General features: G+C 35.7%; 1 protein-coding gene across 2 annotated transcripts in view; it reads left to right on the forward strand.

Annotated features, from left to right (window-relative positions):
- Positions 1-24,087, forward strand: part of PPP4R3A (protein phosphatase 4 regulatory subunit 3A) — a 44,383-nt gene that overhangs the window by 11,348 nt on the left and 8,948 nt on the right. The window contains exons 3-11 of one of the 2 annotated variants that reach the window (XM_075753688.1): positions 5,905-5,969; positions 7,482-7,580; positions 10,034-10,651; positions 19,182-19,259; positions 19,363-19,479; positions 19,983-20,099; positions 21,431-21,562; positions 21,655-21,757; positions 22,729-22,887. In XM_075753688.1, coding sequence (XP_075609803.1) covers positions 10,109-10,651; positions 19,182-19,259; positions 19,363-19,479; positions 19,983-20,099; positions 21,431-21,562; positions 21,655-21,757; positions 22,729-22,887 — 1,249 coding nt within the window. In that variant the 5' untranslated portion in view covers positions 5,905-5,969; positions 7,482-7,580; positions 10,034-10,108. The remainder of the gene's footprint in view (positions 1-5,904; positions 5,970-7,481; positions 7,581-10,033; positions 10,652-19,181; positions 19,260-19,362; positions 19,480-19,982; positions 20,100-21,430; positions 21,563-21,654; positions 21,758-22,728; positions 22,888-24,087) is intronic. The other variant, XM_010313618.2, reaches the window with a different exon arrangement.

Genomic DNA, 24,087 nt, shown 5'->3' on the forward strand with positions numbered 1-24,087 from the left:
AGTAGCTTTCCAGTGGTATGGTCTTAGCAGCCTTTTATCTCAAAATTTTGTTGTGAGGGTGAACTTCCATTCCATTTTATAGGGTACATAGCAGTACATCTGTTTTTACTGTGACATACTTAGCATGAGGCTTATGGGCACTTTGAAGATGTAATGGAATAAGTGTATGAGTTCTGACTTTTGTCTAGGCTGACACGAGGCTGGTAAGAAGAAACAATCTTCTATTGGACCAACCAATATAATTTGTGGCTGGGAAGAATGAGAGATGGGTGATAGATTAGCTGTTGGGGAAACTTGCTATGCCAGTTGCTTTGGATTCTTCAACAAGCCTATAGATACCTTAGTGATAAACAGTGAAGTTCTTCCACTCATGAAAGAACCATCTACCTATGCTGCACTATTCACGCCAGTGTGAAAGAGATTGTCTCATTAATTGTTGATAGCACAAATGATGCAATCTCAGGGTATACATATGTATAGATCATTATTTGTCAAAATAACAGCACGAAGACCTGAGTACAAGTTTGCCTTGCTGCCTCTGTTCTTTTGGCGTGTTGATCTAATTGCTGTAAATACAACTGTCTGCTTTTCCCTTTGGAGAGGAAGAATACTTGGCAGATCTTCAGACCTGCTGAGGGACTCATTTTTCATACATCAGCATGGTCCTGAAATACTTCAGCTTGCACAATCTAGTCCCCAGTTTTCCCAGATTTACCTGCCATCTAGAGGTTTAAAATTGATCCTTAAAGCATGAAACACATAGGCAGTCTTTTAACTACCTTTTCACTAGTCAGATCAGTTAGTCTTTCTGTCACAATGAAGACTCATATTCCGCTGTGTGTTCAAAAAGAAAGATACATCTATATCTGATTCTGTAACACAGAACTGCTACCAGTGGAAGTTTTTGGATGCTCTGAACCCTGTACTTCCTGGCAAACTCATCCTTACTTATACTAGAACTAGAAGAAAGGAATCCATATGAGGAAAACAAGCTAGAGAGTAATGTCCTGTGGCTCAGAAAAAGGACTGATATTTCTTGTGTTAAGGTATTTACAGGCAGAAGATTTCTTCTGAAAAAGCAAAAAAAAGTACAGCCACTTGGCCTCGTTTAGGTCTATATGTTAAGTTTTATTGGTATTCTTAATTTAAAATGTTACAGTAACAGTCCTATAACTTTGGTATGGAATATACTGAATTTAATTATGGGTAAGTAGCACACAGCTTAAAAGCAAATTTTGTTTAATAAGTAAAATTTAATTATACTATGGGTTGCTGAACCGCACATAGAATACTTAGTTTTCCTCTTGTGTTGTTGATTGTTTTCATAATATACTAGTAAAGGTGGAAGTACTTTAATTGTAATGTCCTGGTGACACACTCAATTCATGCTCTGGTTTTTATGTGGCTTTTTTTAAAGGCATTAAAATGGCATGATTCCAGAATGCTAGTGACAGAGGTGCTGTTCTTAAGTTTAGGACAACACACCTCTTCCTACGAAACCTTAAAGGAGAAATAAACTCTATGTACGTAACATGTATCTAGGGAGAAAGCTGATACAGGTGCAGACTGAGGTATATACTTTTCAATATACTTTCAATATACTTTGGCAATGCTTTAGCAATAGAGCAATAAGGACCTATCCTCAACTTTATTCTAGATACATCCATGTACATTCTGTAACTCAGTGATTAAGTATGTATTGCATCCTTTTTTTGTGCCTGAAACAAGGAAGACCTGAGTTGTTTCCAGCTTGCGTCTACACTAGAAACTTCAGTGTCTCATGTCCTCTGCTTTTGCAGTCCCTTTTTCAGTTCCTCACAAGAATACAAAGCTTAAATTCATCCAGAGTACCATCTACTAGCTATGTAGCTCAAAGGTGGCTATCCTTGAATGATGGAGAGCAGACTTATTAATAACAAAGCTGAATTTTTAAAAGATCCAGAAAGCCACTGGCAGAATGCTCAGAGAAGATGAACTTCCTGCCCTTGCTGTCAGGATAAGCAAGCCAGCAATGAAACTATTTCAATAAAATTTGTGCTTATTGTAGCTAAGACACTAAGGAAAAGTGTGTGGTGTTATGGGGTGAGGGGAGAAACAAGAGGAGTGACTGCTACTGGTTTTGGGGTAGGTTGGTTCTCCTGTTTTAAATGATCACATGCTCCTTTATCTTCATGCATGTTTTCGTGTGAAATCTAATTTTTCTGCTGTTTCTGGGTATGGTCACTAGGCCAGCGAGTCAAGGTTCTGTTATAGAACTAATAAACTGATTTTCTCATGTGACTTATGGGAATGCAGCTATCAAATGGCTAACTGAAAAGTCATATATGATTGAGCTTTTGTAGAAGCTAATAGAATCCACTCTGCCAAAAGACTGAGTGTGCTGTTGATATGTTATTCCAGTTTTTGGGATAATGTGTTAACACATCCAGATATCCAGGTTCTAGGTGAACAAATGCAAAATTGAAACTTAGTATTATGTTAGTGGGGCAGGCATTTTTTTAGACTGAAGATTCTGCTGCAACCTACCACAATAACTATATGTATTTAACTTAAAAAAAAAAACTTGGATAGTGCCAGTAGTTTGTCGTAAGCAGAAGGCTGCTTATGAAACTGTACTTTTGAGTGTAAATAATTAGCTAGCAAGGTGCTGAAAGGTGGCTTGGCATGTCCAGGGAAGTGTCTGTAACTGTAAACAAAGGCTTAGGTAAGGAAGGCTAGCAATCAGGCAATCCCAGAGGGGAAGAAACAGCCTTCCTCTGTTGAACTTCCACCACTTTCCTGGCCCGCAGTGGAAGCGATTAATTTGCTTTTTAGACAGAATGCAAGAATTTATGAAAGACCTATCTAATTTAGGGGAATCACTACTTTTTGAGAGTAGCCTAAATCTCATAGGGATGCCAAGTGAATATTTTGGAGCTGCAGAGAAGACTCGTATTCTCCCTGGACATGAACACCAGTGAGAGGGCATTGTCAAACAATAACAGTTTTCTTAAATTTATCACATTAGGAAAGAAATCTTAAATCAGCAGAATCAAATGCTGAGTACTAGTTGCTCTGAAATTCTTCTTTATGAAATCCTGCGGCTTGCTTTGGAGATTGTATGAATGTTGTACAACACACCTGCTAATCAGCTTGCTAATAGTTAAATAAAACTGATTTAATGTCTAATAAAAGCATGACTTCTGGTGAGTGTTATGCCAAGACCTTGAGACGGATAGTGTGTATTCAACAATCTTTTTATATAGGAAAGTAAGCCTTTTGGCAGTAATTTCAAAAAGTGAGGAGAAATCATATGGTAGATACTAAGCCCTGTCCATCTAGATATGATTGTCACTGCTTGCTGGCTTAAACTATTGCAGTAGTATTTTTGAAGCTTATCTTCTTAGGAATGAAGTCTCAAATAAAGCTGTAACACACAGTAGTGCTTCCTTCAAAACCTCTAACCAGAACTTGCTCTATGTGGGCTTGATGCTGCCAATGATGAGACAAGCAGCACAGAAATGCCAAACTGTATTCTGAAGAAGTTTTACCTCAGGCTGTATCTTTATAAGGATAAGAATGCAAGAAGTTAACCTCCATTGGTAGAAATGATAAATACCTCTTTATCTGAATGTTAAATACATAGGTCTTCTAAAAAGAGGCCATGCTCAGTGTTTTCTTAAAATTAAGAAGTCCTGATTATATCTGAGCAGTCATAATGAACAATAATATGAAAGAAGACAAATTTATATAAATGATCTTGGGGAGACAGTAAATTTTGTATGACCTAAGGTAGCAATGACGTATCCAACTGACACTATTGTGAACGTATTTTTTTGCCAAGCAGCAAATGATTTTTAAACCTGGAATAAGATCGTGACCTCTGCATAAGTAGTTTCCTGATTATCATCCTATTAAAAAAAGATCTTGCCAGAACTTTAATGCATCTTGCAAAACATGAGGAGCTAGAATGCTAGGATTCTTGCAGAGCACCTAGTATAAAAGCCTTCAATGATGAAACATTTGTCCATGTTTTGGACTCAGTTCACACAATGTTGCTATGATTTAATACTGCAGTTCACATTTTAAATGTGCTTAACACGAAGCTAGATAAGAACAAATTCTAGATTTTCATTTTAGTCATTCAGTTCCTTGTCTAGAGACTAACATTTTGTATGTAATGCAAAAAAAAGATATGATTCTGAGCCAGAGCTGCTTTTATGAATCATAGAAGATTTATGCTCATAGAGGGGTAATGTGCAAGACTCATCTGCTTACCTCTCTAACCAATAGCTACTATTACTAAGTGTATTTATTCACACTCCTGTTTTCTCTTGGAATGGAGGAGGCAGTCTTAAAAAAATTCACTTGCTTTTTGGAGTTGCAAGAAGCAGTGTTTCACATTTGGAAGCAACAGGTAGTCCTATTCCATAGCTGAGAGATCCACAGTAGTTAGCGGATTCAAATTACACTTGAGGAGATTTCAGATCAAACACCTAGAAAGATTCCTTTAAATAAAACAAGCAGAAACTAGACTTTTATTGATGTTATTTTATCTTTAACTACATCTAGACTTTCCTTCAGACATTTCTCCCGACACGTATAAGACTTGTACTGCTACTCTTTTTGATGATTAGAAGCTTTCTAGGATGAAGAAAATGAAATTACATTAATAACTGTCTGCATTTAACAGTGAATTTAAACTTTGACTGAGCTGTGTATTACGCATCAGAGTGAAGTGCTTTTCTCACTTTGTTTCATGTTCTCTGTTTAAAAGCCCTTTGACCCAAGAAAGAATGTACAAACACTCTCTTACAAAAGATCCGGAGAGTATCAATTGATAGATTCCTCTTGAGACACTGATAATAATCTATACTCTGAAAATTTTGTGTGATAAAACAACAGATAAAAATAATAATTTGAAATTGTTAATGTTGGCAGGTGGAAAATACTTTTCTAATACTAATAAACCAGACTTGAAGATTATTGTTCTGCTGCTCAAATAATTTTTCAGCAGTTTTTGTTTTGTTTTCCAAAGAAGAAACAAAAAAATAATCAGAATGTGTAGAGGTGAAAAAATACAGTCTGAATTTCCATGTATGATAGTAGATGATCTTTTTTAACAAGAGCAGTTGCTATATTATGGCTGAATACACCTCTGTACATCTGTGACTATAGTTTTCAAAAGCAGCTTTACCTTTGTGTCTTCCCTTTCATTTTTCCTCTGCCTGCCTCCATTCCTCCTCTCCCCAGAGGAAAAAGACAGACAGACCTGGCTTGGTCCATTGCTGGATTTTATTTAGAAACTCAGAGCTTTCGATTACTCAACTTATCACAGTTAATGTAAATAACACTGTCTTTATTTCTGTTCTTTTAGTCATTTCCCTATTTGTTAGTCATGTTCTTTATAGAGAAGAAAATACGTTTTGATCTTCTTTTGGAAATGGCTTGCTTAGAAATCTAACAGCTTTCACTTAAATGGAAATGTAATGCGATAGAAATATTGAAAGTTCTGCTAGGGTCTACGTAAGATTTAGTGTTACGTTGCTTGGGTTTTTTAATTAAATAAGTGCTTCTTAGTGGGAAGCTGATGAGACAGTGACCTTGAAAATTACTGCAGTATAAATACTAATTGTAGAGATTAACGTATTAAATTTTGAACCTGATACATACAATGAATACTGCAGTAAGGTACATACTGTTTTTAAACGATTATAAAAAAAACCAAAACCCCAAAAAAACAACAAAAACAAACCAAAACCAAATATCTTTCTGAATTTTTGTAAACTGTTATTTTCTTACTCTATAGGAGTCAGCAGTACTAGGTGCTGTCAATCTGTTATTACCAGAGTATTTGCACTGTGACCTGTCTTGTAGAGAATAAACTATTAATTGTGACTTTCTTCTTCCTTTTGTATTTTGGAGGTGGTCTTCCTAAATCCCTTCCTTCTGTGTACCACCTCTTCCTCAACCCTTTGGAAAAGGAAAAGGTAAACTATTTGCCATTTGCAAGGTAAAGCCATTAGCGCCTCTGAAGCAGTATAGCTGCTCTGGTAATGGCAAATTGATTATATTGTGTTACTTGACTGAATCCTAATGGAGCTAGCTGATCGTGCTATTTAGAGTATAGTTTAGTTTAAGTTTTCTAGTAAGTGCATATCAAAATTTGTAAGATTTCTCTTTATCCTCAATGTTCATTTTAATATTTGAAGTACATTAAGCCTAATTAACTGTCTCAAACTTTATAAATGTCTGGCAACTTATAGTGCTTTCACAAATATTTAAAATTAATTCCTTTAGGAATAATCCCTATAAGCAAAATCTATACTTAATGAAGCAAAAATACTCTATGGTTCTCATTGAAATATAAGTAGAAAAATTCTCATATGTCTTGTCCTAGGGAATAAATGCATGTTTTAGCACTTAACTGAAATAAGGCAGTTTCATGGGGCTGTATTATTTAATGTGGCTATATTTCAGCTAGCTGTTATAGGAAGGCAAAAGACTTTTAAAATAAAACTTGATTCAATATGTAAATAATGCAGATTCTATTTTCCTCTTGGTTTTTTTTTTTATTGTAACAGTTATTTAGTAGACTGTCTGTAAACTACTGCATCAAATACCTTATCAGTGTGCGATATTGCTGTTTGCAGCATCAGCTTCCACTTCCATATATTGTTTCTCCATGCAGTATGAGGGCTCTGATAAACTCTTGAACTATTCTAATAAGTCGATGAGAGCTTAAGTGTCTGGGTAGTAGACATAGCTAAGCACGGTTTCAACTAACTTGTAGAAATCTAGGGTAAGTCGACCTTCCAGAATTGTAGTTTGGAATGAGTAATGATGTGCATTGTTCAGCATAATAGGTGTGCATACTCTTAGGCAGTTACCTGTGTGCGTATTCAAGTTTCTGTTCTTGTTTAAAGTTTGCAGACATCTTGGGGCTGATTTTTAAGCAGCTGTTCTGTGCATTAGCACAGTGTCTTCTGGGGCCTATAAAAATGAAAAAAATGATTGTAACTTTGATCCTACAGAAGATGTGTGGGTTTAAGTGGTCCAATTGAAACAGATTTTAAAAAAACCAAACCAAAACAAAAAAACCCAACCCAAAACAAAAAAAACCCCAAACAACCCGAAACAAAAAAAACACCCTGTTGCTGTTGTTACCGTATTTTATCAGAGGATGCATTGAGGTAGAAGTACATATTCTAGATCAACCTTTTTGAGATTTACAATATTATGGTCACATGAATTAAGAACTAAAACTTTCAGTCTCTTTCTGGAACTTCCTTATTCTGATTTATGCAGAAATGTTTTTAACCCTAAGAACCTCAGAATGTATAAAATCTTACAAAGTGTGATGATTACATTTGTATTGTAATACTGTCCTGTCATAAGTAGGTGTCAAGCTGTTTTTATTTTAAAATTTTATTCTTTAAACACTATTCACATTTGTAAAATCTGAAATATATTGTCTGAAAATGCTCTTTCTCTCTTTAAAGGATACCTTGATTGTGTGGTCTGAAGCTGAAAATTATGATTTGGCACTTAGCTTTCAAGAAAAAGCAGGATGTGATGAAATATGGGAAAAAATATGTCAGGTAAGTTTGATAAATATAAGATTGAGACACTTAAATCATCTTAATGTTTGCATTCAGAATTTTTAGGCTGTTTTAAGAGATGAATCTGAACATAGTAGATAGAAAGTAAAAACTGTCATCTTTGCCACCTCCCCCAAATTTTACATGTTCGAGTTTGAAAACTCTCCTTCCTCCAGAAATTTGATATGAAGTTAAACTGTGTTTGGGTGTTTTGGGGTTTTTTAGAGCATTTTCAGATCTTTTTGCTGAACATAACTTTTTCGTTCTGTTATCGCCCAAGGAAATTCAGCTCAGAAAGAGTGTTTAAAAAGTTTCATAACAATTAATTTCATAATTAACTTTTTCCAAGTTGGCCAGAAGGGAAAAAGTTTTATTATAGAGAGAAGAATGTATGTGATTATAATGTATTGCTCATGGATTTAACCATATCTTGTTCATATTTCTCTTTCTGCATTTCTCATTCTTCTCTTTCTCTTATCTTTCTTCTGTTTCAGGTGAGGGGGATATTGAGTTTCTCAACAAAACCTTTTTCTGTGTCAATGTGACAGTATGTTTCTGTTGTCTGTCAGGGTGTGAAAAGATCAGTCTGATAGTTGAAGTAGGAGGTAGCTCTATCCCTGTATTATCACCTCAAAGCTGTAATTCATACAGTTTAAGGAAATTAAACAATTTATATGTAGCATGTATATATTTTAATATGTGTTAATCAACTTCTTGTATTTTACCCCTATGACTGGATGACTATATAGTCACTGAATCAGTATTGTTTCTGGATAGCATTTGGTCAGGTATTAACTATTGACAAATACCCAAAAGAGTTTAGTCAGTATATTCACTGATGTTAGTTCCGTTTGCCAATTCTTGTTTGGATTTTTTCTTCTGTTCCAGTCATTACAGCTTTTCTTAATTTCTATGCTACCTTAGGTGGGATTTCTCTAAATTTGTCTGATTCTCTCTCTATGCACTCTCTCTTTCTGTTCTTAAACATCTAATTCTCTCACTCTGTCTTTTGCAGTTTGTTCTCACTGATTTCAGAAATAAAAGAAATCTGGTTTCATAATTGCATGTGTATAGATCATTCCCTTTTTTAGGAATGAGTCTCTTCAACAGTTTACCACTTATGTAAATAAGTACAGAAACTTATGTAAATAAGTACAGAAATATTTCCAGGAACTTTAGCAGTCAAAGGACCAAAAGTTGGGGACAGAAACCAAATGGGGGAAAGGGGAAATTGTGTTCTTGGGAAACACCCAGATAAGAAGCCCAGCTTCCTCAGCCTCATGTAAAGATCTAATATTTTCGTAAGAAACCAGTGTCTTTACATCCTGTTTTGAGGCCATCCTATTGTATTTGTGTCTAGTGTACTTTAAAGATCTTAAGCTTCCTCAGTCATTAAAAGCTTCTTCTAAAAGAAAAACTTTGATACCACTTATGCTGGAAGTGGTTGCTGATCTATAAGCAGAACAGTATGTGGGTTTTAACAGCATTCTGGATTTTAATCTAAGTATAGGCTTGCTGTTATCCATGAAGAATTATTTCTCCCAGATTTTTTTTGCTGATTTTGAAGATTAAAAAGAGCAGTACCTTCTACCATTGTACACAGCAGTGCCTTTCTGGATTTGACACATCAGACTCCAAGCAGATACTACGATTAAGATGTCATTAAAGCTGAAACACTTTGGTGCCCAAGCATCCGTCTCTGTTTTTTTCCACTAATTTGTGCTTTCCGCAGTTTCCTTGTATCTCTAGAGAGATCTTTGCAGGTCCTGTACCTTGTTTATCTGACAGCTCCAGATTTCCACTACTCTTTTGTTAATGTTGGTTTGGAGTTTTCTGTTCTAAAGGGAAGATTCTGTGCCTCTGTTGAATATTTGGAAAGTGCACGGTAACCAATTTTGACTTGCAGCTCTCCAGAACTGAAAACAACGATTAAATTAACAAGACTGGCCTCTCTCCTCTGTTTGAGGTAGCAGAAGCTTTGAAAAGCATCAAGAGCAGTTAAATAACCTATAGATAAATTTTTAAAGCTATCACTGCAATAATGTAATACTGGTTTGCATTTAAAAATCTGTCAGCAAAGAATAAAGACTGGAAACAAATAGTTTAGTTCAGTAGTCTATTAAAAAGTTGTCATCCATACAAGTAATTATGAATTTCCTTTTTTATTTGAAATAATCAGAAAATGCAGCTTTTTTCTTTATTCTTCCTCCTTTTTATAGAAAATAAATAGAATGAAATATCTAATGTAGAAATAATTTGTAAAGCCTTCTGTTTGAAGAAATCTTTTCATTATCTCTTATTTTCCAAACCAGCTGTACTCAATGTCAAACTTAAATTTGCACTTCTATTTTGGCCATACAAAGAAAAAGCATGTGACATTTGAAATGGTATTTTTAAAAAAGTGTTCAAGTAAACATTAAACTCCACTTTTTTGAACACATCTTATTTTGCAGGTTCAAGGCAAAGACCCTTCTGTCGATATTACTCAGGACCTTGTCGATGAATCTGAGGAAGAACGTTTTGATGATATGTCATCACCAGGTCTAGAATTGCCATCTTGTGAATTAAGTCGACTAGAAGAAATTGCAGAACTGGTGGCATCTTCACTGCCTTCACCATTACGTCGTGAAAAACTCGCACTAGCACTGGAAAATGAGGGCTATATTAAGAAGCTCTTAGAAATTTTTCATGTGTGCGAAGACTTGGAGAACATTGAAGGACTACACCACTTATATGAAATTATCAAGGGAATTTTTCTTTTGAACAGAACTGCACTTTTTGAAGTCATGTTTTCTGAGGAATGTATAATGGACGTAATTGGATGCCTAGAATATGATCCATCTTTATCACAGTCACGGAAACACAGGGAATTTCTGACTAAAACGGCAAAATTTAAAGAGGTGATTCCTATATCTGATCCAGAGCTGAAGCAAAAAATACATCAGACGTACAGAGTACAGTATATTCAAGATATGGTCCTACCCACTCCCTCAGTTTTTGAGGAAAATATGCTATCAACACTTCATTCTTTCATCTTTTTTAATAAAGTGGAAATTGTTGGTATGTTACAGGTAAGTTTCAGAATTTCACAGTCTGTCTATTTGCACTCGGGCAAAGAAAGTTGGATAATTTTGCTTGGAAAGATTGAGGTGCTTCGGTGGAACTTTCATTTCTGTGATTCTGAAAGTCATTTTGAAGTATGACATAAAAGGTGTGGATTTGAGTACTGAGCTGTTAAATATATGTTCTTAAATTTCAGATTTTGGACTAGATTCTCTGTAGCTGGTTTAAATGGAGCAAACATGTAGAATCTTGAATTAGGTTGTTTGGAAGGAATAGGGCTGTTTGCATTTTGAAGGGTTGATTTTGTTAGGGCTTTTTTTTCTGCATTTTGGGACTTTTTAGGCACTACAGTTAAGGATAATTTTTGTCATGTTACCATGACCAAAAAAAAAAAAAAATCAAATTACTTCACCTAAATTTCACAAGTACAATCTCATACCAGGATATAACTGTTTCTAATTTTGAAGTAAATTAAATCAGTTGTTCGGAAAGTACAGGTTCAGAACATAACATTGCCTTAGGTGCTTGAATGTTTTCTTAGTTTGTCTTGTAAGTCCCTAAATAATACTGCTTGGAATTACCAATTTTTTGTGACGTATGTCTTACTGCAAATTTAAAGAGATTACATGATGCTTTAGGTATCTGACCTACATGTCTTAAGTATTCTGCACCAACCCATGAACTTCCTGAACTGTGTAGAAATAGGTGGCACGTATCTTCCTAAAACTTTCAACTAATTCATCAAAGTGTTCTAGCACATGTATTTTGGTTTGTATAAATTCTCCTAATGTCTTAATTCTCCTAACGTGTAATAAATGAATAGCAACTGTCTTTGTGGGGGCTGTCTGATCTGGAGAAATGGATAAAGTGCTGGATGCTACCAATTACTTTAATCATATTTCTCTTCTGTTGAGTCTCAGAATGCACCCTGTTTAATTCCAGGGAAAATACAGCAAAGGAGAGTGAAAATTCCTTTTGCAAGCGCATACAGCAAATCACTGTCAAAACTAGGCCTCCTGACTTTTTACCACACTCAGTTGATCAGAATACTGATATTATTTAATCCATTCTCTTGGAGCTTTAATCTGTCATGTCCACACATGAAGTATTTGATAAGCAGCCAGATGTGCAGGACATCACCCAGGCCTAGCAGCTGAGGCATGTGCCTTGTGTAGTAGCCGCTGGAGGCCTGGTGGAACACCTGGGGTATCTTCAGTAGTGCTAGACCCCACCTTATGCCCAACTGGTGAACCAAACTTTATGTCTGTATGTGTATCCTTGATAAAGTCACAAATGTGTATCTGAAACAGTCAGAGGGCGTCACCATTTTGGAATGGCCAGTTTGAGAAAGCTGACAAGCCTGACTTTGAGAGAGTGCTGAAAAAGATTCAGTCAAGAGGTCTCAACTTGCGTATCCAGTATGACTAGTGTCTCTAAAATAATCTTGACCTCTTTCAAGGGTTGCTAAAAGCAAAGTCCTGAGGATGATACATTTTCGCTTGAGGAGAGGAGAGGGGAAGAATTATTCAGGAGTCTTGGTGTCAGTGGCTGATTGTGAGAGGGATCTTGAACTTTGAAAAGGAAGCTGGGCAAGGAGAAAGGGGACCTGATCCTGCAAAATCATTAAGGGCATGTTTGCCAGAAATCCTGAGGCGACTTGATTGAGAACTAGTGGCTGATTAGTTTCCTTTTTTCTGTCTCTTACAACCTGTGTTATGTTAATGGCTGTAGGCTGAGCTTGGGTTAGAATATCAAGGTTTAGTGTGGTTGCAAAACTTGTTAGTTGCAGTTTACAGTTGAAATAGAGGCTCAGATCTGATTTTGGTTTGTTGTGTGACCGCAGGTTTCTGAACCTTATCTTCACTTCTGTTGCTGTTGTCTATGGTTGAGAATAAAGTATACTCCCTGTGCAGTGGAGCCAAAAGAATTAGCATTGCATAATTTTCAAAGTTCAATAACTACTTCAAAGTGCTCAAAGCTGCTTTCTACAGCTTTGAGGAGCGAAGAATGGTAGCACACAAGGAAGAAAATGTATCCGGTGCTATATTGCATTTCCTAGTCCTTTCACAGTACAGCTCTATTGCATTGAGGGGGAGCTCCCCGAGTTTATAAATTAGAATGTTGGGAATTCTTTGACATTGACAATAAGTTCTTGGTTTTGAGGGGATTAAAAGAAGCTATCACAAATTATATGCCAGTTGCATTTCTAAGAGTTAGAAGGCTTGCTTGCTTGATTGATTTTTAAAGTTCTCACAGTGTAGGTCTAAGTCAAGGTTTAAACCTACTTGCCTGGCATTTATTTATTCATTTATTTATAGAGCAATATGTCAGGTTGCACCTTTCTGTAATCTCTGCCCCCTAAAGTTTCATTCTCCCCTGTACTTTCTCCGCAGTCCATGTATAAAACACATGATACTGTTCCTTCTCATTTCTTTAAGCAGAATAAATAAAGTTCTGAGAACAAAATTAAAAGATTGGTTTTGTTGATTTCACTTCTATAACTAATTCTTACGGAACTTCTTCCACTAGTGTGTGGTTTAACATGCATTTCTGTAGCTGGTTGTATCACAGTCCTTTGCTGGGGGGGTTCATGCACGCTATATCATGGAAGATTTAAAGTTGTCTGTAATTGGAGTCCCTGGCATTCTTTATTTTAGATCTTAAGAGATCCTGGTGCTCACTAGCCTTACGTGTGTACTTAAGAAGCTGTTTCTTTTATAAGTCATTATTAATTGAAGAGTTTCTGGGGTGCTTCATGGTAATTTATTAGGAGTCATGGATGAGTCTCAAGTTCTTAGTTGATGCATAATAGAGATTGTTATGCTTCTGCAGGTTGTATCTCCTGGACCATTGATGGTGTGACAAAAGAGCTATCTTTTCACGAAATTTTACTTCTCAGATTAAAAGTAAACTCCCTGAGCAGGTGGTATCCTGTGACATACTGTAACTATTGCATGTGCAACTGAGTTGTTTTCTATTCTGTTCTTTTCTCTCTCACTGGCTGTGAAGAAGAGTAGAATAAAAACTATTACCTCCACTGTTAGAAAAAGATGAGCTCTAAAGAGCCCTTTTCATGCCAGCCACTTGCAGTACCTTCATCTCAAATTAGCTCAGCTGTACCTTAGTTGCAGAAAAGTGACTAGAAATTTGTACGAGACACTGTGCAGATTGTGCTTTATGCTTTTTGGTAGGCCAGGTGACTTTACTCAGAATTACCACTGTGTCTTAAGGTATTTGATTTCAAGATAGGACATTTGAGGTCATTAAAGGTCACTGACATTTAAGGTCATTTTTTCAGTTACAACTAGTCAATTCTGTAAATAAGAATATGCTGATTCTTAAGAATTCTGGCTTTATTGGGGGAGATTTTTGGCATCTTTTTTAAAAAAAAAAATGCTGTAGTCATCGAAGATACCTGCTTCCATGATTTTACTTTTTTTGGTAGGTAAATAACTTTTGCCCATTCTGAGGTAAAACCAAAAATAGAGAGAATGGGTCACCTTTGGCACTTAGGGTTATGAACTGTATTCCTCCTTCCTTCTTCATTAAGGTTACTGTTCCCGTAATCTTTATAATGGGCTTTTCTGAGAAATGGAGGTTAGTTTATTTGTGATTTAATTGTCTAAGATCCATCATTTTAAGTAACTAGTCAAGATCTTACTAAACTAGATACTGTTGGTCATGATGGATAGTAAACCCACAATACCAGTATTTCCAGTCCACAGAATTAACTGCTGTGGAAACCTACTCAATTACAGGTTTTATGATTCGCTGTATGGTAAGATACGAAAGAGGTATATAACGTTTTTTTCCAATTACAGCCCCTCCTAATATGCTTTTACTGCTTGGGCTCCAGCCTGTTCTAGTCTTGAGATGCCATAGCCACCAAGAAACCTTGCTGAAACATGGAGTTCGCCAAGCTTTGAGAGTGGGGGTGGGACAGGTAAGTGGTGTTTCTTACTTTATATGACGCTTTTTTGCAGTTTTAAAAATATATACTAATGTTCGCACTGGAGGCCACCAGTTCTTTCCCTTTGTATTATTAACTAGTTCTTAAAAACCAAAAACTTGCAAAACTGCGCCATAGAGTGAGCAAACACTGTTTCCTCTCGTTCTCTCCCCCCTTTCTCATTGGCATGTTCTTTTTGCCAGCAAGATCCTGTGATGTTTATATCTTCCAGAATACAGAATATTGTTAGGATTACTTTCAAGTATGTGCATTTAGACTTCAGAGTCTTTTATTTTCAGGAAAGTGGACAGTGGAAGGGGAGAACTGGATATATGTTAAAATAATTTATGTGCCTAGTAGAGCAGTAGTCACATGGCATTACTGTACTGGTAAATCAACTTTTTTAAATACAGAAATCATACTACTGATAGTCCCTATCCAGCTTTTCAATAACTAAACAATTGTAGGCATTTAGGTACATCTGTATATTTTACTGGATTTTATATATAACAATAGGATTTTTTAAAAAGTGGTTTTACAGATAGTTATTCTTAACAGAACCCCATTGATGTAAATGTAGTTATCTGTAGTTGTTTTAGAGGAAGAATTATATCAGTGCATGTTGGTAGTTTTGCCCAAATGTATTAGGATTGGAACATCTTCTGCCAGTCTGCTGTTTGCAGTAGTTGGCTCAGGAATAACCCTGGAGATTTACTTTCAGCAAAATTTACCTTGCAATAAAGTATAAAAGGATGCCACTTTCTGGGGGAAATGACTGAGAAATTTGCAAGTGGTGCATGCTAATGATTTCTGAGATTAGCTTTTTCATTGTAGGAAATGCTTTTCAATGCGTACAGAAACTGCACATGTGATCAGGTGGATCCTGCTGCTGTTTCCGCCTGTTGTCTCAAGTGGAAATAGCTTACTGATAGCAAATGAAGGCACGTGTGGGAGGGCATGTGAGATAAAGGAGATTGAAACATTTTAACCTATGAAATCTTCTGGTGAGGCAGCAGGAAGGAATGCATGTTTGAAGCTGTAATTCTGTTTGCTGATAATGTTTTATGAAATTTCCATTTTCTGGGCTGAAATATTATTTCCGCGTAAAATGAATATGGAGGTGGAAAATAGGAAGGAAGTATACTTTTCTTCTGGCTTAGGTGTCATTGAGTTTCTTGGATTTTTTTTTTTTTTTTTTGAGAAAGGGATGCTTTTCATCGTTTGTCTGTAATCACACACATGAAATATCTGATAACTGAAAGTTAATTAAATTTTAAGAGAGGCCTGCTTTTGAAAAATGCTTTTTTAAGTGCCTTCTGGGAAGAGAAGGGCTTTTTTTTATAGTGTCTTTTTTGTGATCCTACTTTGTTTGTGGGTTTTCTTGTTTTTACAGTCATAAATGATTGAGTGAGTAGATGGCCTGGCTTAATTTTATCTTCATGAACTTTGAAAGGTATTAAATCCTAGGGGCATCTACTTAGATCTTGCAAAAGCATAAATGAATATGCTTAGTGTTTGGTATATGCATAGTTTACATACTGCACCTTTAATAATTTCTGTGCATGGAGAAAATAGCTAGATTCTACAATTACCCTGTAAAGTATCATTTGCAGTTTTGGCTTTTTGGAAAACAGTTGTGACCTTCTTCACAGCTTCTAAGATAGATCCAAATGGGTTTTGGTACTTGTCTGCATGAAGAGGCCAGATAGTGCAAAGAGTTATGCATATACACTGTGTTCACAGACATATTTTGGGGAATTTTTGCAAGTCGGGAAAAAAAAACCAAAACAAAACAGAAAACACTTAAGCTTGTGTAATTCTAGCATTTGGTGTTGGTGCTCTGTGACTTCTAAAATTTGTGAACTCTGCTCTTAGACTGCATTTCTATAGATTCTGTTAGGAATGTGTCTTTAGATATGCTGCCCTTGTCAGTAATTTTCCAGCTGGAGAGAGAGAATTTTGTATTTAAAATGTTCATTGCAATCACAATTTTTCTATAAATGTGAGAGGGTGGGCATGTTTCCTGTCAATAACAACTTGTCTACCTTTCATTAAGCATTTGGAATGAGACAGCGCCCAAACTCATTTCAGGGCTAAGACGGAACTGTGAAGTTAGTAATAAGTTGGTTTTATTTTCTTGGAATAACTGCCATTTACTGCATATTATCCATGTGAGGGTGGGATGGTTTGAATCACTCAGATCCATCTTAATTCATCTGATTTTAAATAGATCACAGTTGTTCTGAGGCCTACAGATTTCAGATAATCCTATTAATTTAAAAATACAATGTATTTAATGCAGTTTGGGGAGAGGAGGTGGTGTGAGAAATGCTTCAGCATTATTTTTAATACAGAATTGTGAAATATTTTATTATAGTATATATGTGGAGGGTTGAAAAATGGAAGTGCGGCTTTCCCCGCCACCTCTGCCTCTGGGGCTCTGCACTGGGTCAGAAAGGAGACCCACGTATCACCAGCAGTGCAGTGGCTCCTCCTCTCCTTCCACATTGTGACTTTAAAAAAATAATTTGATACTTTGGGTAATATTGTGTACCTTTTTTATGCAGAAGCACGCTAATCATGGCTCTGGCATAGCTAAATGCTGAAATAATCTTCCCTGTGATCATTCTGAGGTATTTCTGTGGTATTGACTTGGTATTGGTATTATGAAGGAGGTGAAAAGTTAATTTCACACTTAAGGATGGAAATAGGGGTTACACTTTCCAGTTGGGGATAAGCGTGCATCTTCTCAAAAGTTTTGATAGATTAGTTTTACATCTTGATCAAAATAGCAAAAAGAGAAATGAAAGCAAACTATTTACCCTTTTCTTAAATGCATTGCTAATCATGGAGAATAACTTGCATGTTCTTCAAAAGAACTGGATTTTATGGGGTTTGGTTTTTTTTATTTGAGTAAACAAGTATATCAGTATATCTACTGTGGGTTAGTTATGTTACCTGCAATGTCTAACGAGTTAATTACTAGAACAGAAAACTTACCAAGCCGTATAACAGCTGGATAGCAGGTAGACAAACACCCTTGTATTCTTTCATAACAGCTTAAGTTATGTTTCTTGGAATCAAAGACCCTAATAGTTGTTTTGAACATGTTTGACTGTTGAAATCTGAAACTTTACATTTCCAGTGCTTGATCCTCCACAGTGAATTTCAGTAAACTTCACATGAGGTCTCTCCTATCTCTTTGTTTTGATTTTGAAGCAGTGACAGAAACAGCACCTGAAATTGTGTCCAGAAATCATTCTTTGTTCGTTATCACTAGACTGTTGGGTCAGGTTAGAAGCACAGCATCAAACAAGAGGTAACGTGTGGCATATCCTAAATGTAGGGTTTACCTTATAGTGTGCTGAAATGCCTGATAGGGTAGTAGCTCCTGTCAACCTATTTTGGGTTTATCTATGTTGTGCAGTGCCATGTAGAGATCCTGGATTGGGTTGTGACAGCATCATAGCTGCATTAGCATGGTGTCGGAACTAAGGTACTCATTTTCTCAGCAAGGCTGCAAGGTGAGCCTGGATGAGGTACCTAGCTAATTTTCAATGCAAGAAAGTTTATGTGGATGTATCTGAAGTTCTTTCATAGTTCTGCTTTATGCTGTGTAAACATAAGCAAGGCAAGTTGGGTTTCTAGCACTGTGGTTTTGGGATGTAGGGATATTGCACATGGTGTTACTGATTTCACAAGAAACAAGACTCTGGCAGCTTTTTGAAAAAATCTCTTCGTATCTGATGTACAAGTATCTTTTTCAAGCATGTGCTGTCTTATTGCTGTGTAACGTCGGGGAAAGGATAGGGGAAGGTTTATTTCTGTTTTAATAATCTTCTGGTTGTTAGGACTGTAAAGGTTATGGGAAATTAAGCATTGCTGCTACTTTCAATCTAAATACTTGTTTGTAATGTGTTGGCTGCTGTTTGTAGTTTTGCTAAGGTAGAGCAGCATGAAAAATAAGGTAATGGTTTTTGATTGCTCCCAGCCAGAATGCCTGATAAATGCTGTACGTAATAGGAACAGTTATTTTGATTTGGTTTTATTTGAATGCACCCTTTTCACAACATTGGGGAGGAAGAATCTTACCTTGCTCCTGTGTTATGCCCTTGCTTTAGTTAGGCTGCAAAGATCTCATAACATTTCAAAGACATATATGTGGGGGTGCTGAGTGGGAGATCATGTTTATAATTATATGTAAACAGTTGAAGCAAAGGTATTGTAGCGTGGTTTAGGGGGGCGGGTGTGTGACAAGGGGGAAGGAAGTTGTAGGAGAAATCAGACAAAATGTTGAGAATGGCAGTAGAAAACAGAAAAAGGACAGCCAAAAGGCAATACAAGATACATTGTAACTGAGAATGAAGTGTTGGGTGGGGTGGTGTTGAATGTGATAAAAGCTCAAAAACAAGATTCATATTAATTTGTTTGAAAATTGAATTAGAAAGTTGATACTGGTATGATTAACTACAGTACACAAGTGTATATTCTCTTAATTGCAGGAGGCATGGTTTAGAAGAACTTTGTATTATACTTGGATGCCTTTTCATATTGTCAGATAAACAAATGGTATTGTTTTGCCTTTGTAGGAAGATGAAAAATTTCTGACAGACTTGTTTGCACAACTAACAGATGAAGCCACAGATGAGGAGAAAAGACAGGAATTGGTAAGAAATCTGTAAAATATACGTGAAATGGACAGTTACTACATCTTGACTATGTGCATCTTTTTTTTTAATTACTAACTAGTATATTATTCCTGTTCTTCAGGTAAATTTTCTGAAAGAGTTTTGTGCGTTCTCTCAAACACTGCAACCTCAAAACAGAGATGCATTTTTCAAAACATTGTCAAATATGGGCATACTGCCAGCACTAGAAGTCATATTGGTAAGTCAGCTCAATTTTACTTGTGATAACAATTTTGTTTATCTCCAGAGGGTTGTTTTTTTTTTAAAGTAAGTATGCCAAACTTCAGGCATATGGTTTTCTGAAGTTTTTGCTTCATTTGTCTTGTCTTAGCTTGAGATTCAGAACATTTAAAATATTTTTGTAAAACTTTAAAAGCAGTTACAATACGACATTGGTAAGTGCCCTGGCATTCTTTTATTTTTGTTTTCTCATTCACTTTCCTATCTTTACATGCTTCTTGGTGTGCAATTAAGTAAGAAAATAGGGAAATAGACTAAAAGGGCAGGGAAACCATATCTTGCCCAACAGTTGTCAAATGTATGAAGAAGAGGTTAGAGTCAGTTCAGTTTTAGAATACAGGTTTAGTAACAGGCATGTTTAGTAACAGACTTGTAAGTAGGAATTAAAATGCTTTCTGGTTTTTGTTCAATTTAAGCCTTTTCTTCTAAGGAAACATAAATTATTTTATTTGACCTTTACAGGGTATGGATGATGCACAAGTACGAAGTGCAGCCACTGATATATTCTCATATTTGGTTGAATACAACCCATCCATGGTACGAGAGTTTGTCATGCAGGAGGCGCAGCAGAATGATGATGTAAGTAGAGGGTCCCCAGAAATTACTGGTTTATATTTACAACTTTACTAATGACATGAGCCCTAGTTCTGGAGCTATAAGTATGGGCTAAGTATGGAATATAGTCAAGATGGCTACAGGGTACTGAACTACCATGTTTTTAAAAGTTGTGTTAGTCAGGTGAGATGAGTGTTCGCCTGTTTCTATTGAGTGTAAAGAAAAAAAGGTTACCATAAACCACCATTTTGGCTAACATCAGCTGTCATACAAGCAAACCAAAATGTTTTTGAATGATGGCCTCCTTAAAATGCAAAATACAAATTGCAGTCTTGATCTTAGCATGTACATGTGGTTTTAATTTACTTGTAAGAAACCGGTGTTCAGTTTACTATCACACACCTTGAAAGTGGAATTATGGTCCTAAGTGTTTAAGAACCCTTTTTGACAGAGGTTTACATTTCCCAGAGGTCCTCTGTAGCTGATTAATACAGAATGCTAGCACAGAACTAGTAGTAAGAAACGTATTTCAAAGTGGTATTCAGTGCAGAAGAAACGTTGTGCTGCCTTTTCCATAGAGGAGAGAGTTAATGTTTTTTCTTGTATCTGCCAAAAACATGCCGGAGAACAGGAAACTTCTGGTGCTGCTACTTCTGTACTGGAAGAAGAAGGCAGCTGGGACAGGGAATATCGCTGGTGGTTCCAGCCACTTGAATCTGATGGCTGTCCTCTTTTATGGGGGACCAGTGGTAACCAAGCAGCTTTAGTGTAGGGATTCCTAAATGTAAATATTATTTTCTACTTCAATGTGTTATTCTTGTTTTCTGCAAATACACGGTGGGGTTATTTTTAGGTGAAAGTAATCTCATTGTGTTCAACAGCATTGTAAAATTTAATGTTGAATGTTTGTGGAAATAAAACTCTTAGTATGTATTCTAAAGGGGGATATAAATTAAGATGTCTGTACTCTGAAAATGCTTCCAGAAATCACTTGAATTTTGAGACTGTTAAATATCCACCTCTGTACTTTTTATCTTTTGGCATTTCAATTCAGAGTAAATTCTAAATTAGATTGTTAATTTCAGAACCATTTTTAGTTGCTTTGAAAGATTCTTCTTCACTGCTTGCAGCTTACTGTTGTATCACTGACCAAAAGGTGTCACTGGCACGTAAAGTTCATTTGTTTCTGTTAAGTTTGGGGGTTTTTTGTTTGGTAGGTGTTTGCATTTTACAAAATTTTTGCTAGAACACCATTTTTAACCTGGCAGTAGCTCTTTTAGAAGATAATTTCTGATTTGGGGCAAGGGAGTTGCATTAGAATTGATTTTTGCTTTTTTTTTTCCTTCCTCCATTAGGATATATTACTCATTAACCTCATTATAGAACACATGATTTGTGACACAGATCCAGAACTTGGAGGGGCAGTGCTACTTATGGGTTTGCTTCGTACTTTAGTTGATCCAGAAAATATGCTTGCTACTGCCAATGTAAGTAAATATCTTCAAATGAAATTAGAGTTGGTTTTTGTGGAGTATTTGGTGATGTTACATAGATAATTTTTTTTATTTTTATTCTTTAGAAAACAGAAAAGACAGAGTTCTTGGGTTTCTTCTACAAACATTGTATGCATGTTCTGACAGCCCCTTTATTGGCTAATACTACAGAGGACAAGCCTAGCAAAGGTAATGCCACTCTGGGTATGGGGCTCATCAAGGCTGTTGAATGTCAATGTTTAAAACAGAGTAACTGTCAAAGGACATTTTCTGTCTTAAAGAGAATCTGAGACTATGATATGTAGTTCAGTGTAAAATGTTGGTTCATGATTTAGTCATTTGAATAATTCATAAATATAAAATTCAGCAAAGAGATCTGATTTAAGAAGCGAAAAGCACTTGCTGCAGCTTTTGTTTCAGCAAAAATAGAAATATTTGTATAATTTTTAGTAACTCATGTGGCTGTTCAGTGACAGAGACTTGTGAACATGTGTAAATGTTTTTTAAGGCCAGGGATTACTAGAGAGGATGCAAAATTGCCCCTGAGGTGTGTATCACAGTACTGTGCTGATTTTGAGGATATTGGTTCTAAATCAGACTAAGAAAGCAGAGATCAGTGATGAAGTAACTGTTTTTGCTGGCTACTAGCAGCAGTACTGTTTGTTTATTAATATTACAACACATCCAAAATGGATGTAAAAGGAGGTACATAAAAGATACATAAACGTTCTGTAAATGTTTAAATTTATTGACTAGGTTTCTAAAGGATTAGTTAAATTAATCTGTTTTATCTCAACTGGCTTCCAGATAGATTGGAAGTGAGATTTTTACTATTTAAAATACTTGTGTTCTTTAATGGTAAGTTCTGTACTCTCTGAACCTTCAAACACTGATTCAGAATGAACAAAATGTAATTGTTCCTATAGTTTAAGAGGGTTTCCTCCCATATCTGTGTAAATAGAAAATATTCAGCCCATAACAGGCTTATTCAATTTCTATTTTAAAGACTAAACATACCATCCAGCATGTTGTCTGAACTATCTATGGGAATATACAAGAACTTGGAAATGTTTACCAGATTGCAGTTGAGTATTTGAAGTTAGCTTCTGAAGGCAATATCCTAGATATGTTTAATTATTTTGGGTTTGTTTTTACTACAGATGATTTTCAGACAGCCCAACTCTTGGCATTAATACTGGAATTGCTAACTTTCTGCGTAGAGCATCATACCTATCACATAAAGAACTACATAATTAATAAAGATATCCTGCGAAGGGTACTCGTTCTCATGGCCTCAAAGCACGCTTTCTTGGCATTGTGTAAGTTTGAAAGTGAAGGAATAAACTAGTATTTTGTAAATGTGAAGTGTTGCGTATCTTCATTCTGCTGGAAGAAAACTGTTCACAGATCATGACAATTTGTAACTGAATACAGAAATTCTGTTATACTCTGTTTCTCATACCAATTTAGAGATATGTCAGCTAGTATTAGTAACTAATTTTGCATTTGTAGGTATCTTTTTTTTTCCTAAAAATCAGAAGGATTTTTCTTAATGGAGAGGTGAATTGAAAGGATGGAATCTCAATATTGAATAGCCTAAGAGAACCATTATAAATTTTGATATTTTTTTAGTAGAAATTATCAGAAGTATTTAATTAGAGATACAGTTATCTGACTGCCTTAAACCATACAGAAGCTCAGTGTGCTGCTCTTCAAACTCTGTTAGTTTCTTGACCATGCTCAGCAACAGGAATAGCAAAGCATCATGACTTAATTCTGGAGGCAAGAAAGAAATTTTTCTCCATGATTCCGTTGTGCACATAATAAAGCCTAAAGTTTACTGAGCAGTACCATACAATAAGAAGTACCTTTTAAATTTGTAACTGAATCACCTGAGTTTGGTTTTAGAAGCTTTGAATAATTTTTTTTCATGTATACCTATCTGCTAACCAAAATGTGCTGCCTTATAGCAAGATGATACCCTACTTTCTGTTTATGCATGGACATTCTAGTATTTGTGTCTTCTTTGGAGTTTCAGAAAGATGCTTTACTGTGTGTTTGAAGAAAATGCCATTTACCAATTTTAAAATAAGGTAGTTTGCATCCTAATCAAATAGGACTTAATTCAATGTAATCAAACTTACATTAGAATAATAGGAGTGATAAGCAAATTTTCCAGTTCTTCTACTGAGATAATATTTCACATTTATCATAAGTAATTTTAAAAATTGAAAATACACCTTTATGTTAGTAGTAATATAGTTAAACATTCGTATATTATTTCTTCAGTGAACAGAAGTGGTTTCACTTGTAAATTATGATGGAGGATTTCTTTGTGATAAAATAGATAAGTAATCTTCAGCAGTATAGTCAAGAGTGTTGGGAAGCAGGGAACAGCTGAATGTATTACCTGGTTCTAATCATGTAATGCTGTATAAGAACTGAAGATGCAAATTGCTCTAACTAATGCCGAGTAATTTCTGGATTTTTTTTCTCTTCTAAATTTAAAAATTCTTTTG

This window comes from Balearica regulorum, chromosome 5, assembly GCF_011004875.1.
Source record: "Balearica regulorum gibbericeps isolate bBalReg1 chromosome 5, bBalReg1.pri, whole genome shotgun sequence".
Lineage (NCBI taxonomy): Eukaryota > Metazoa > Chordata > Aves > Gruiformes > Gruidae > Balearica > Balearica regulorum.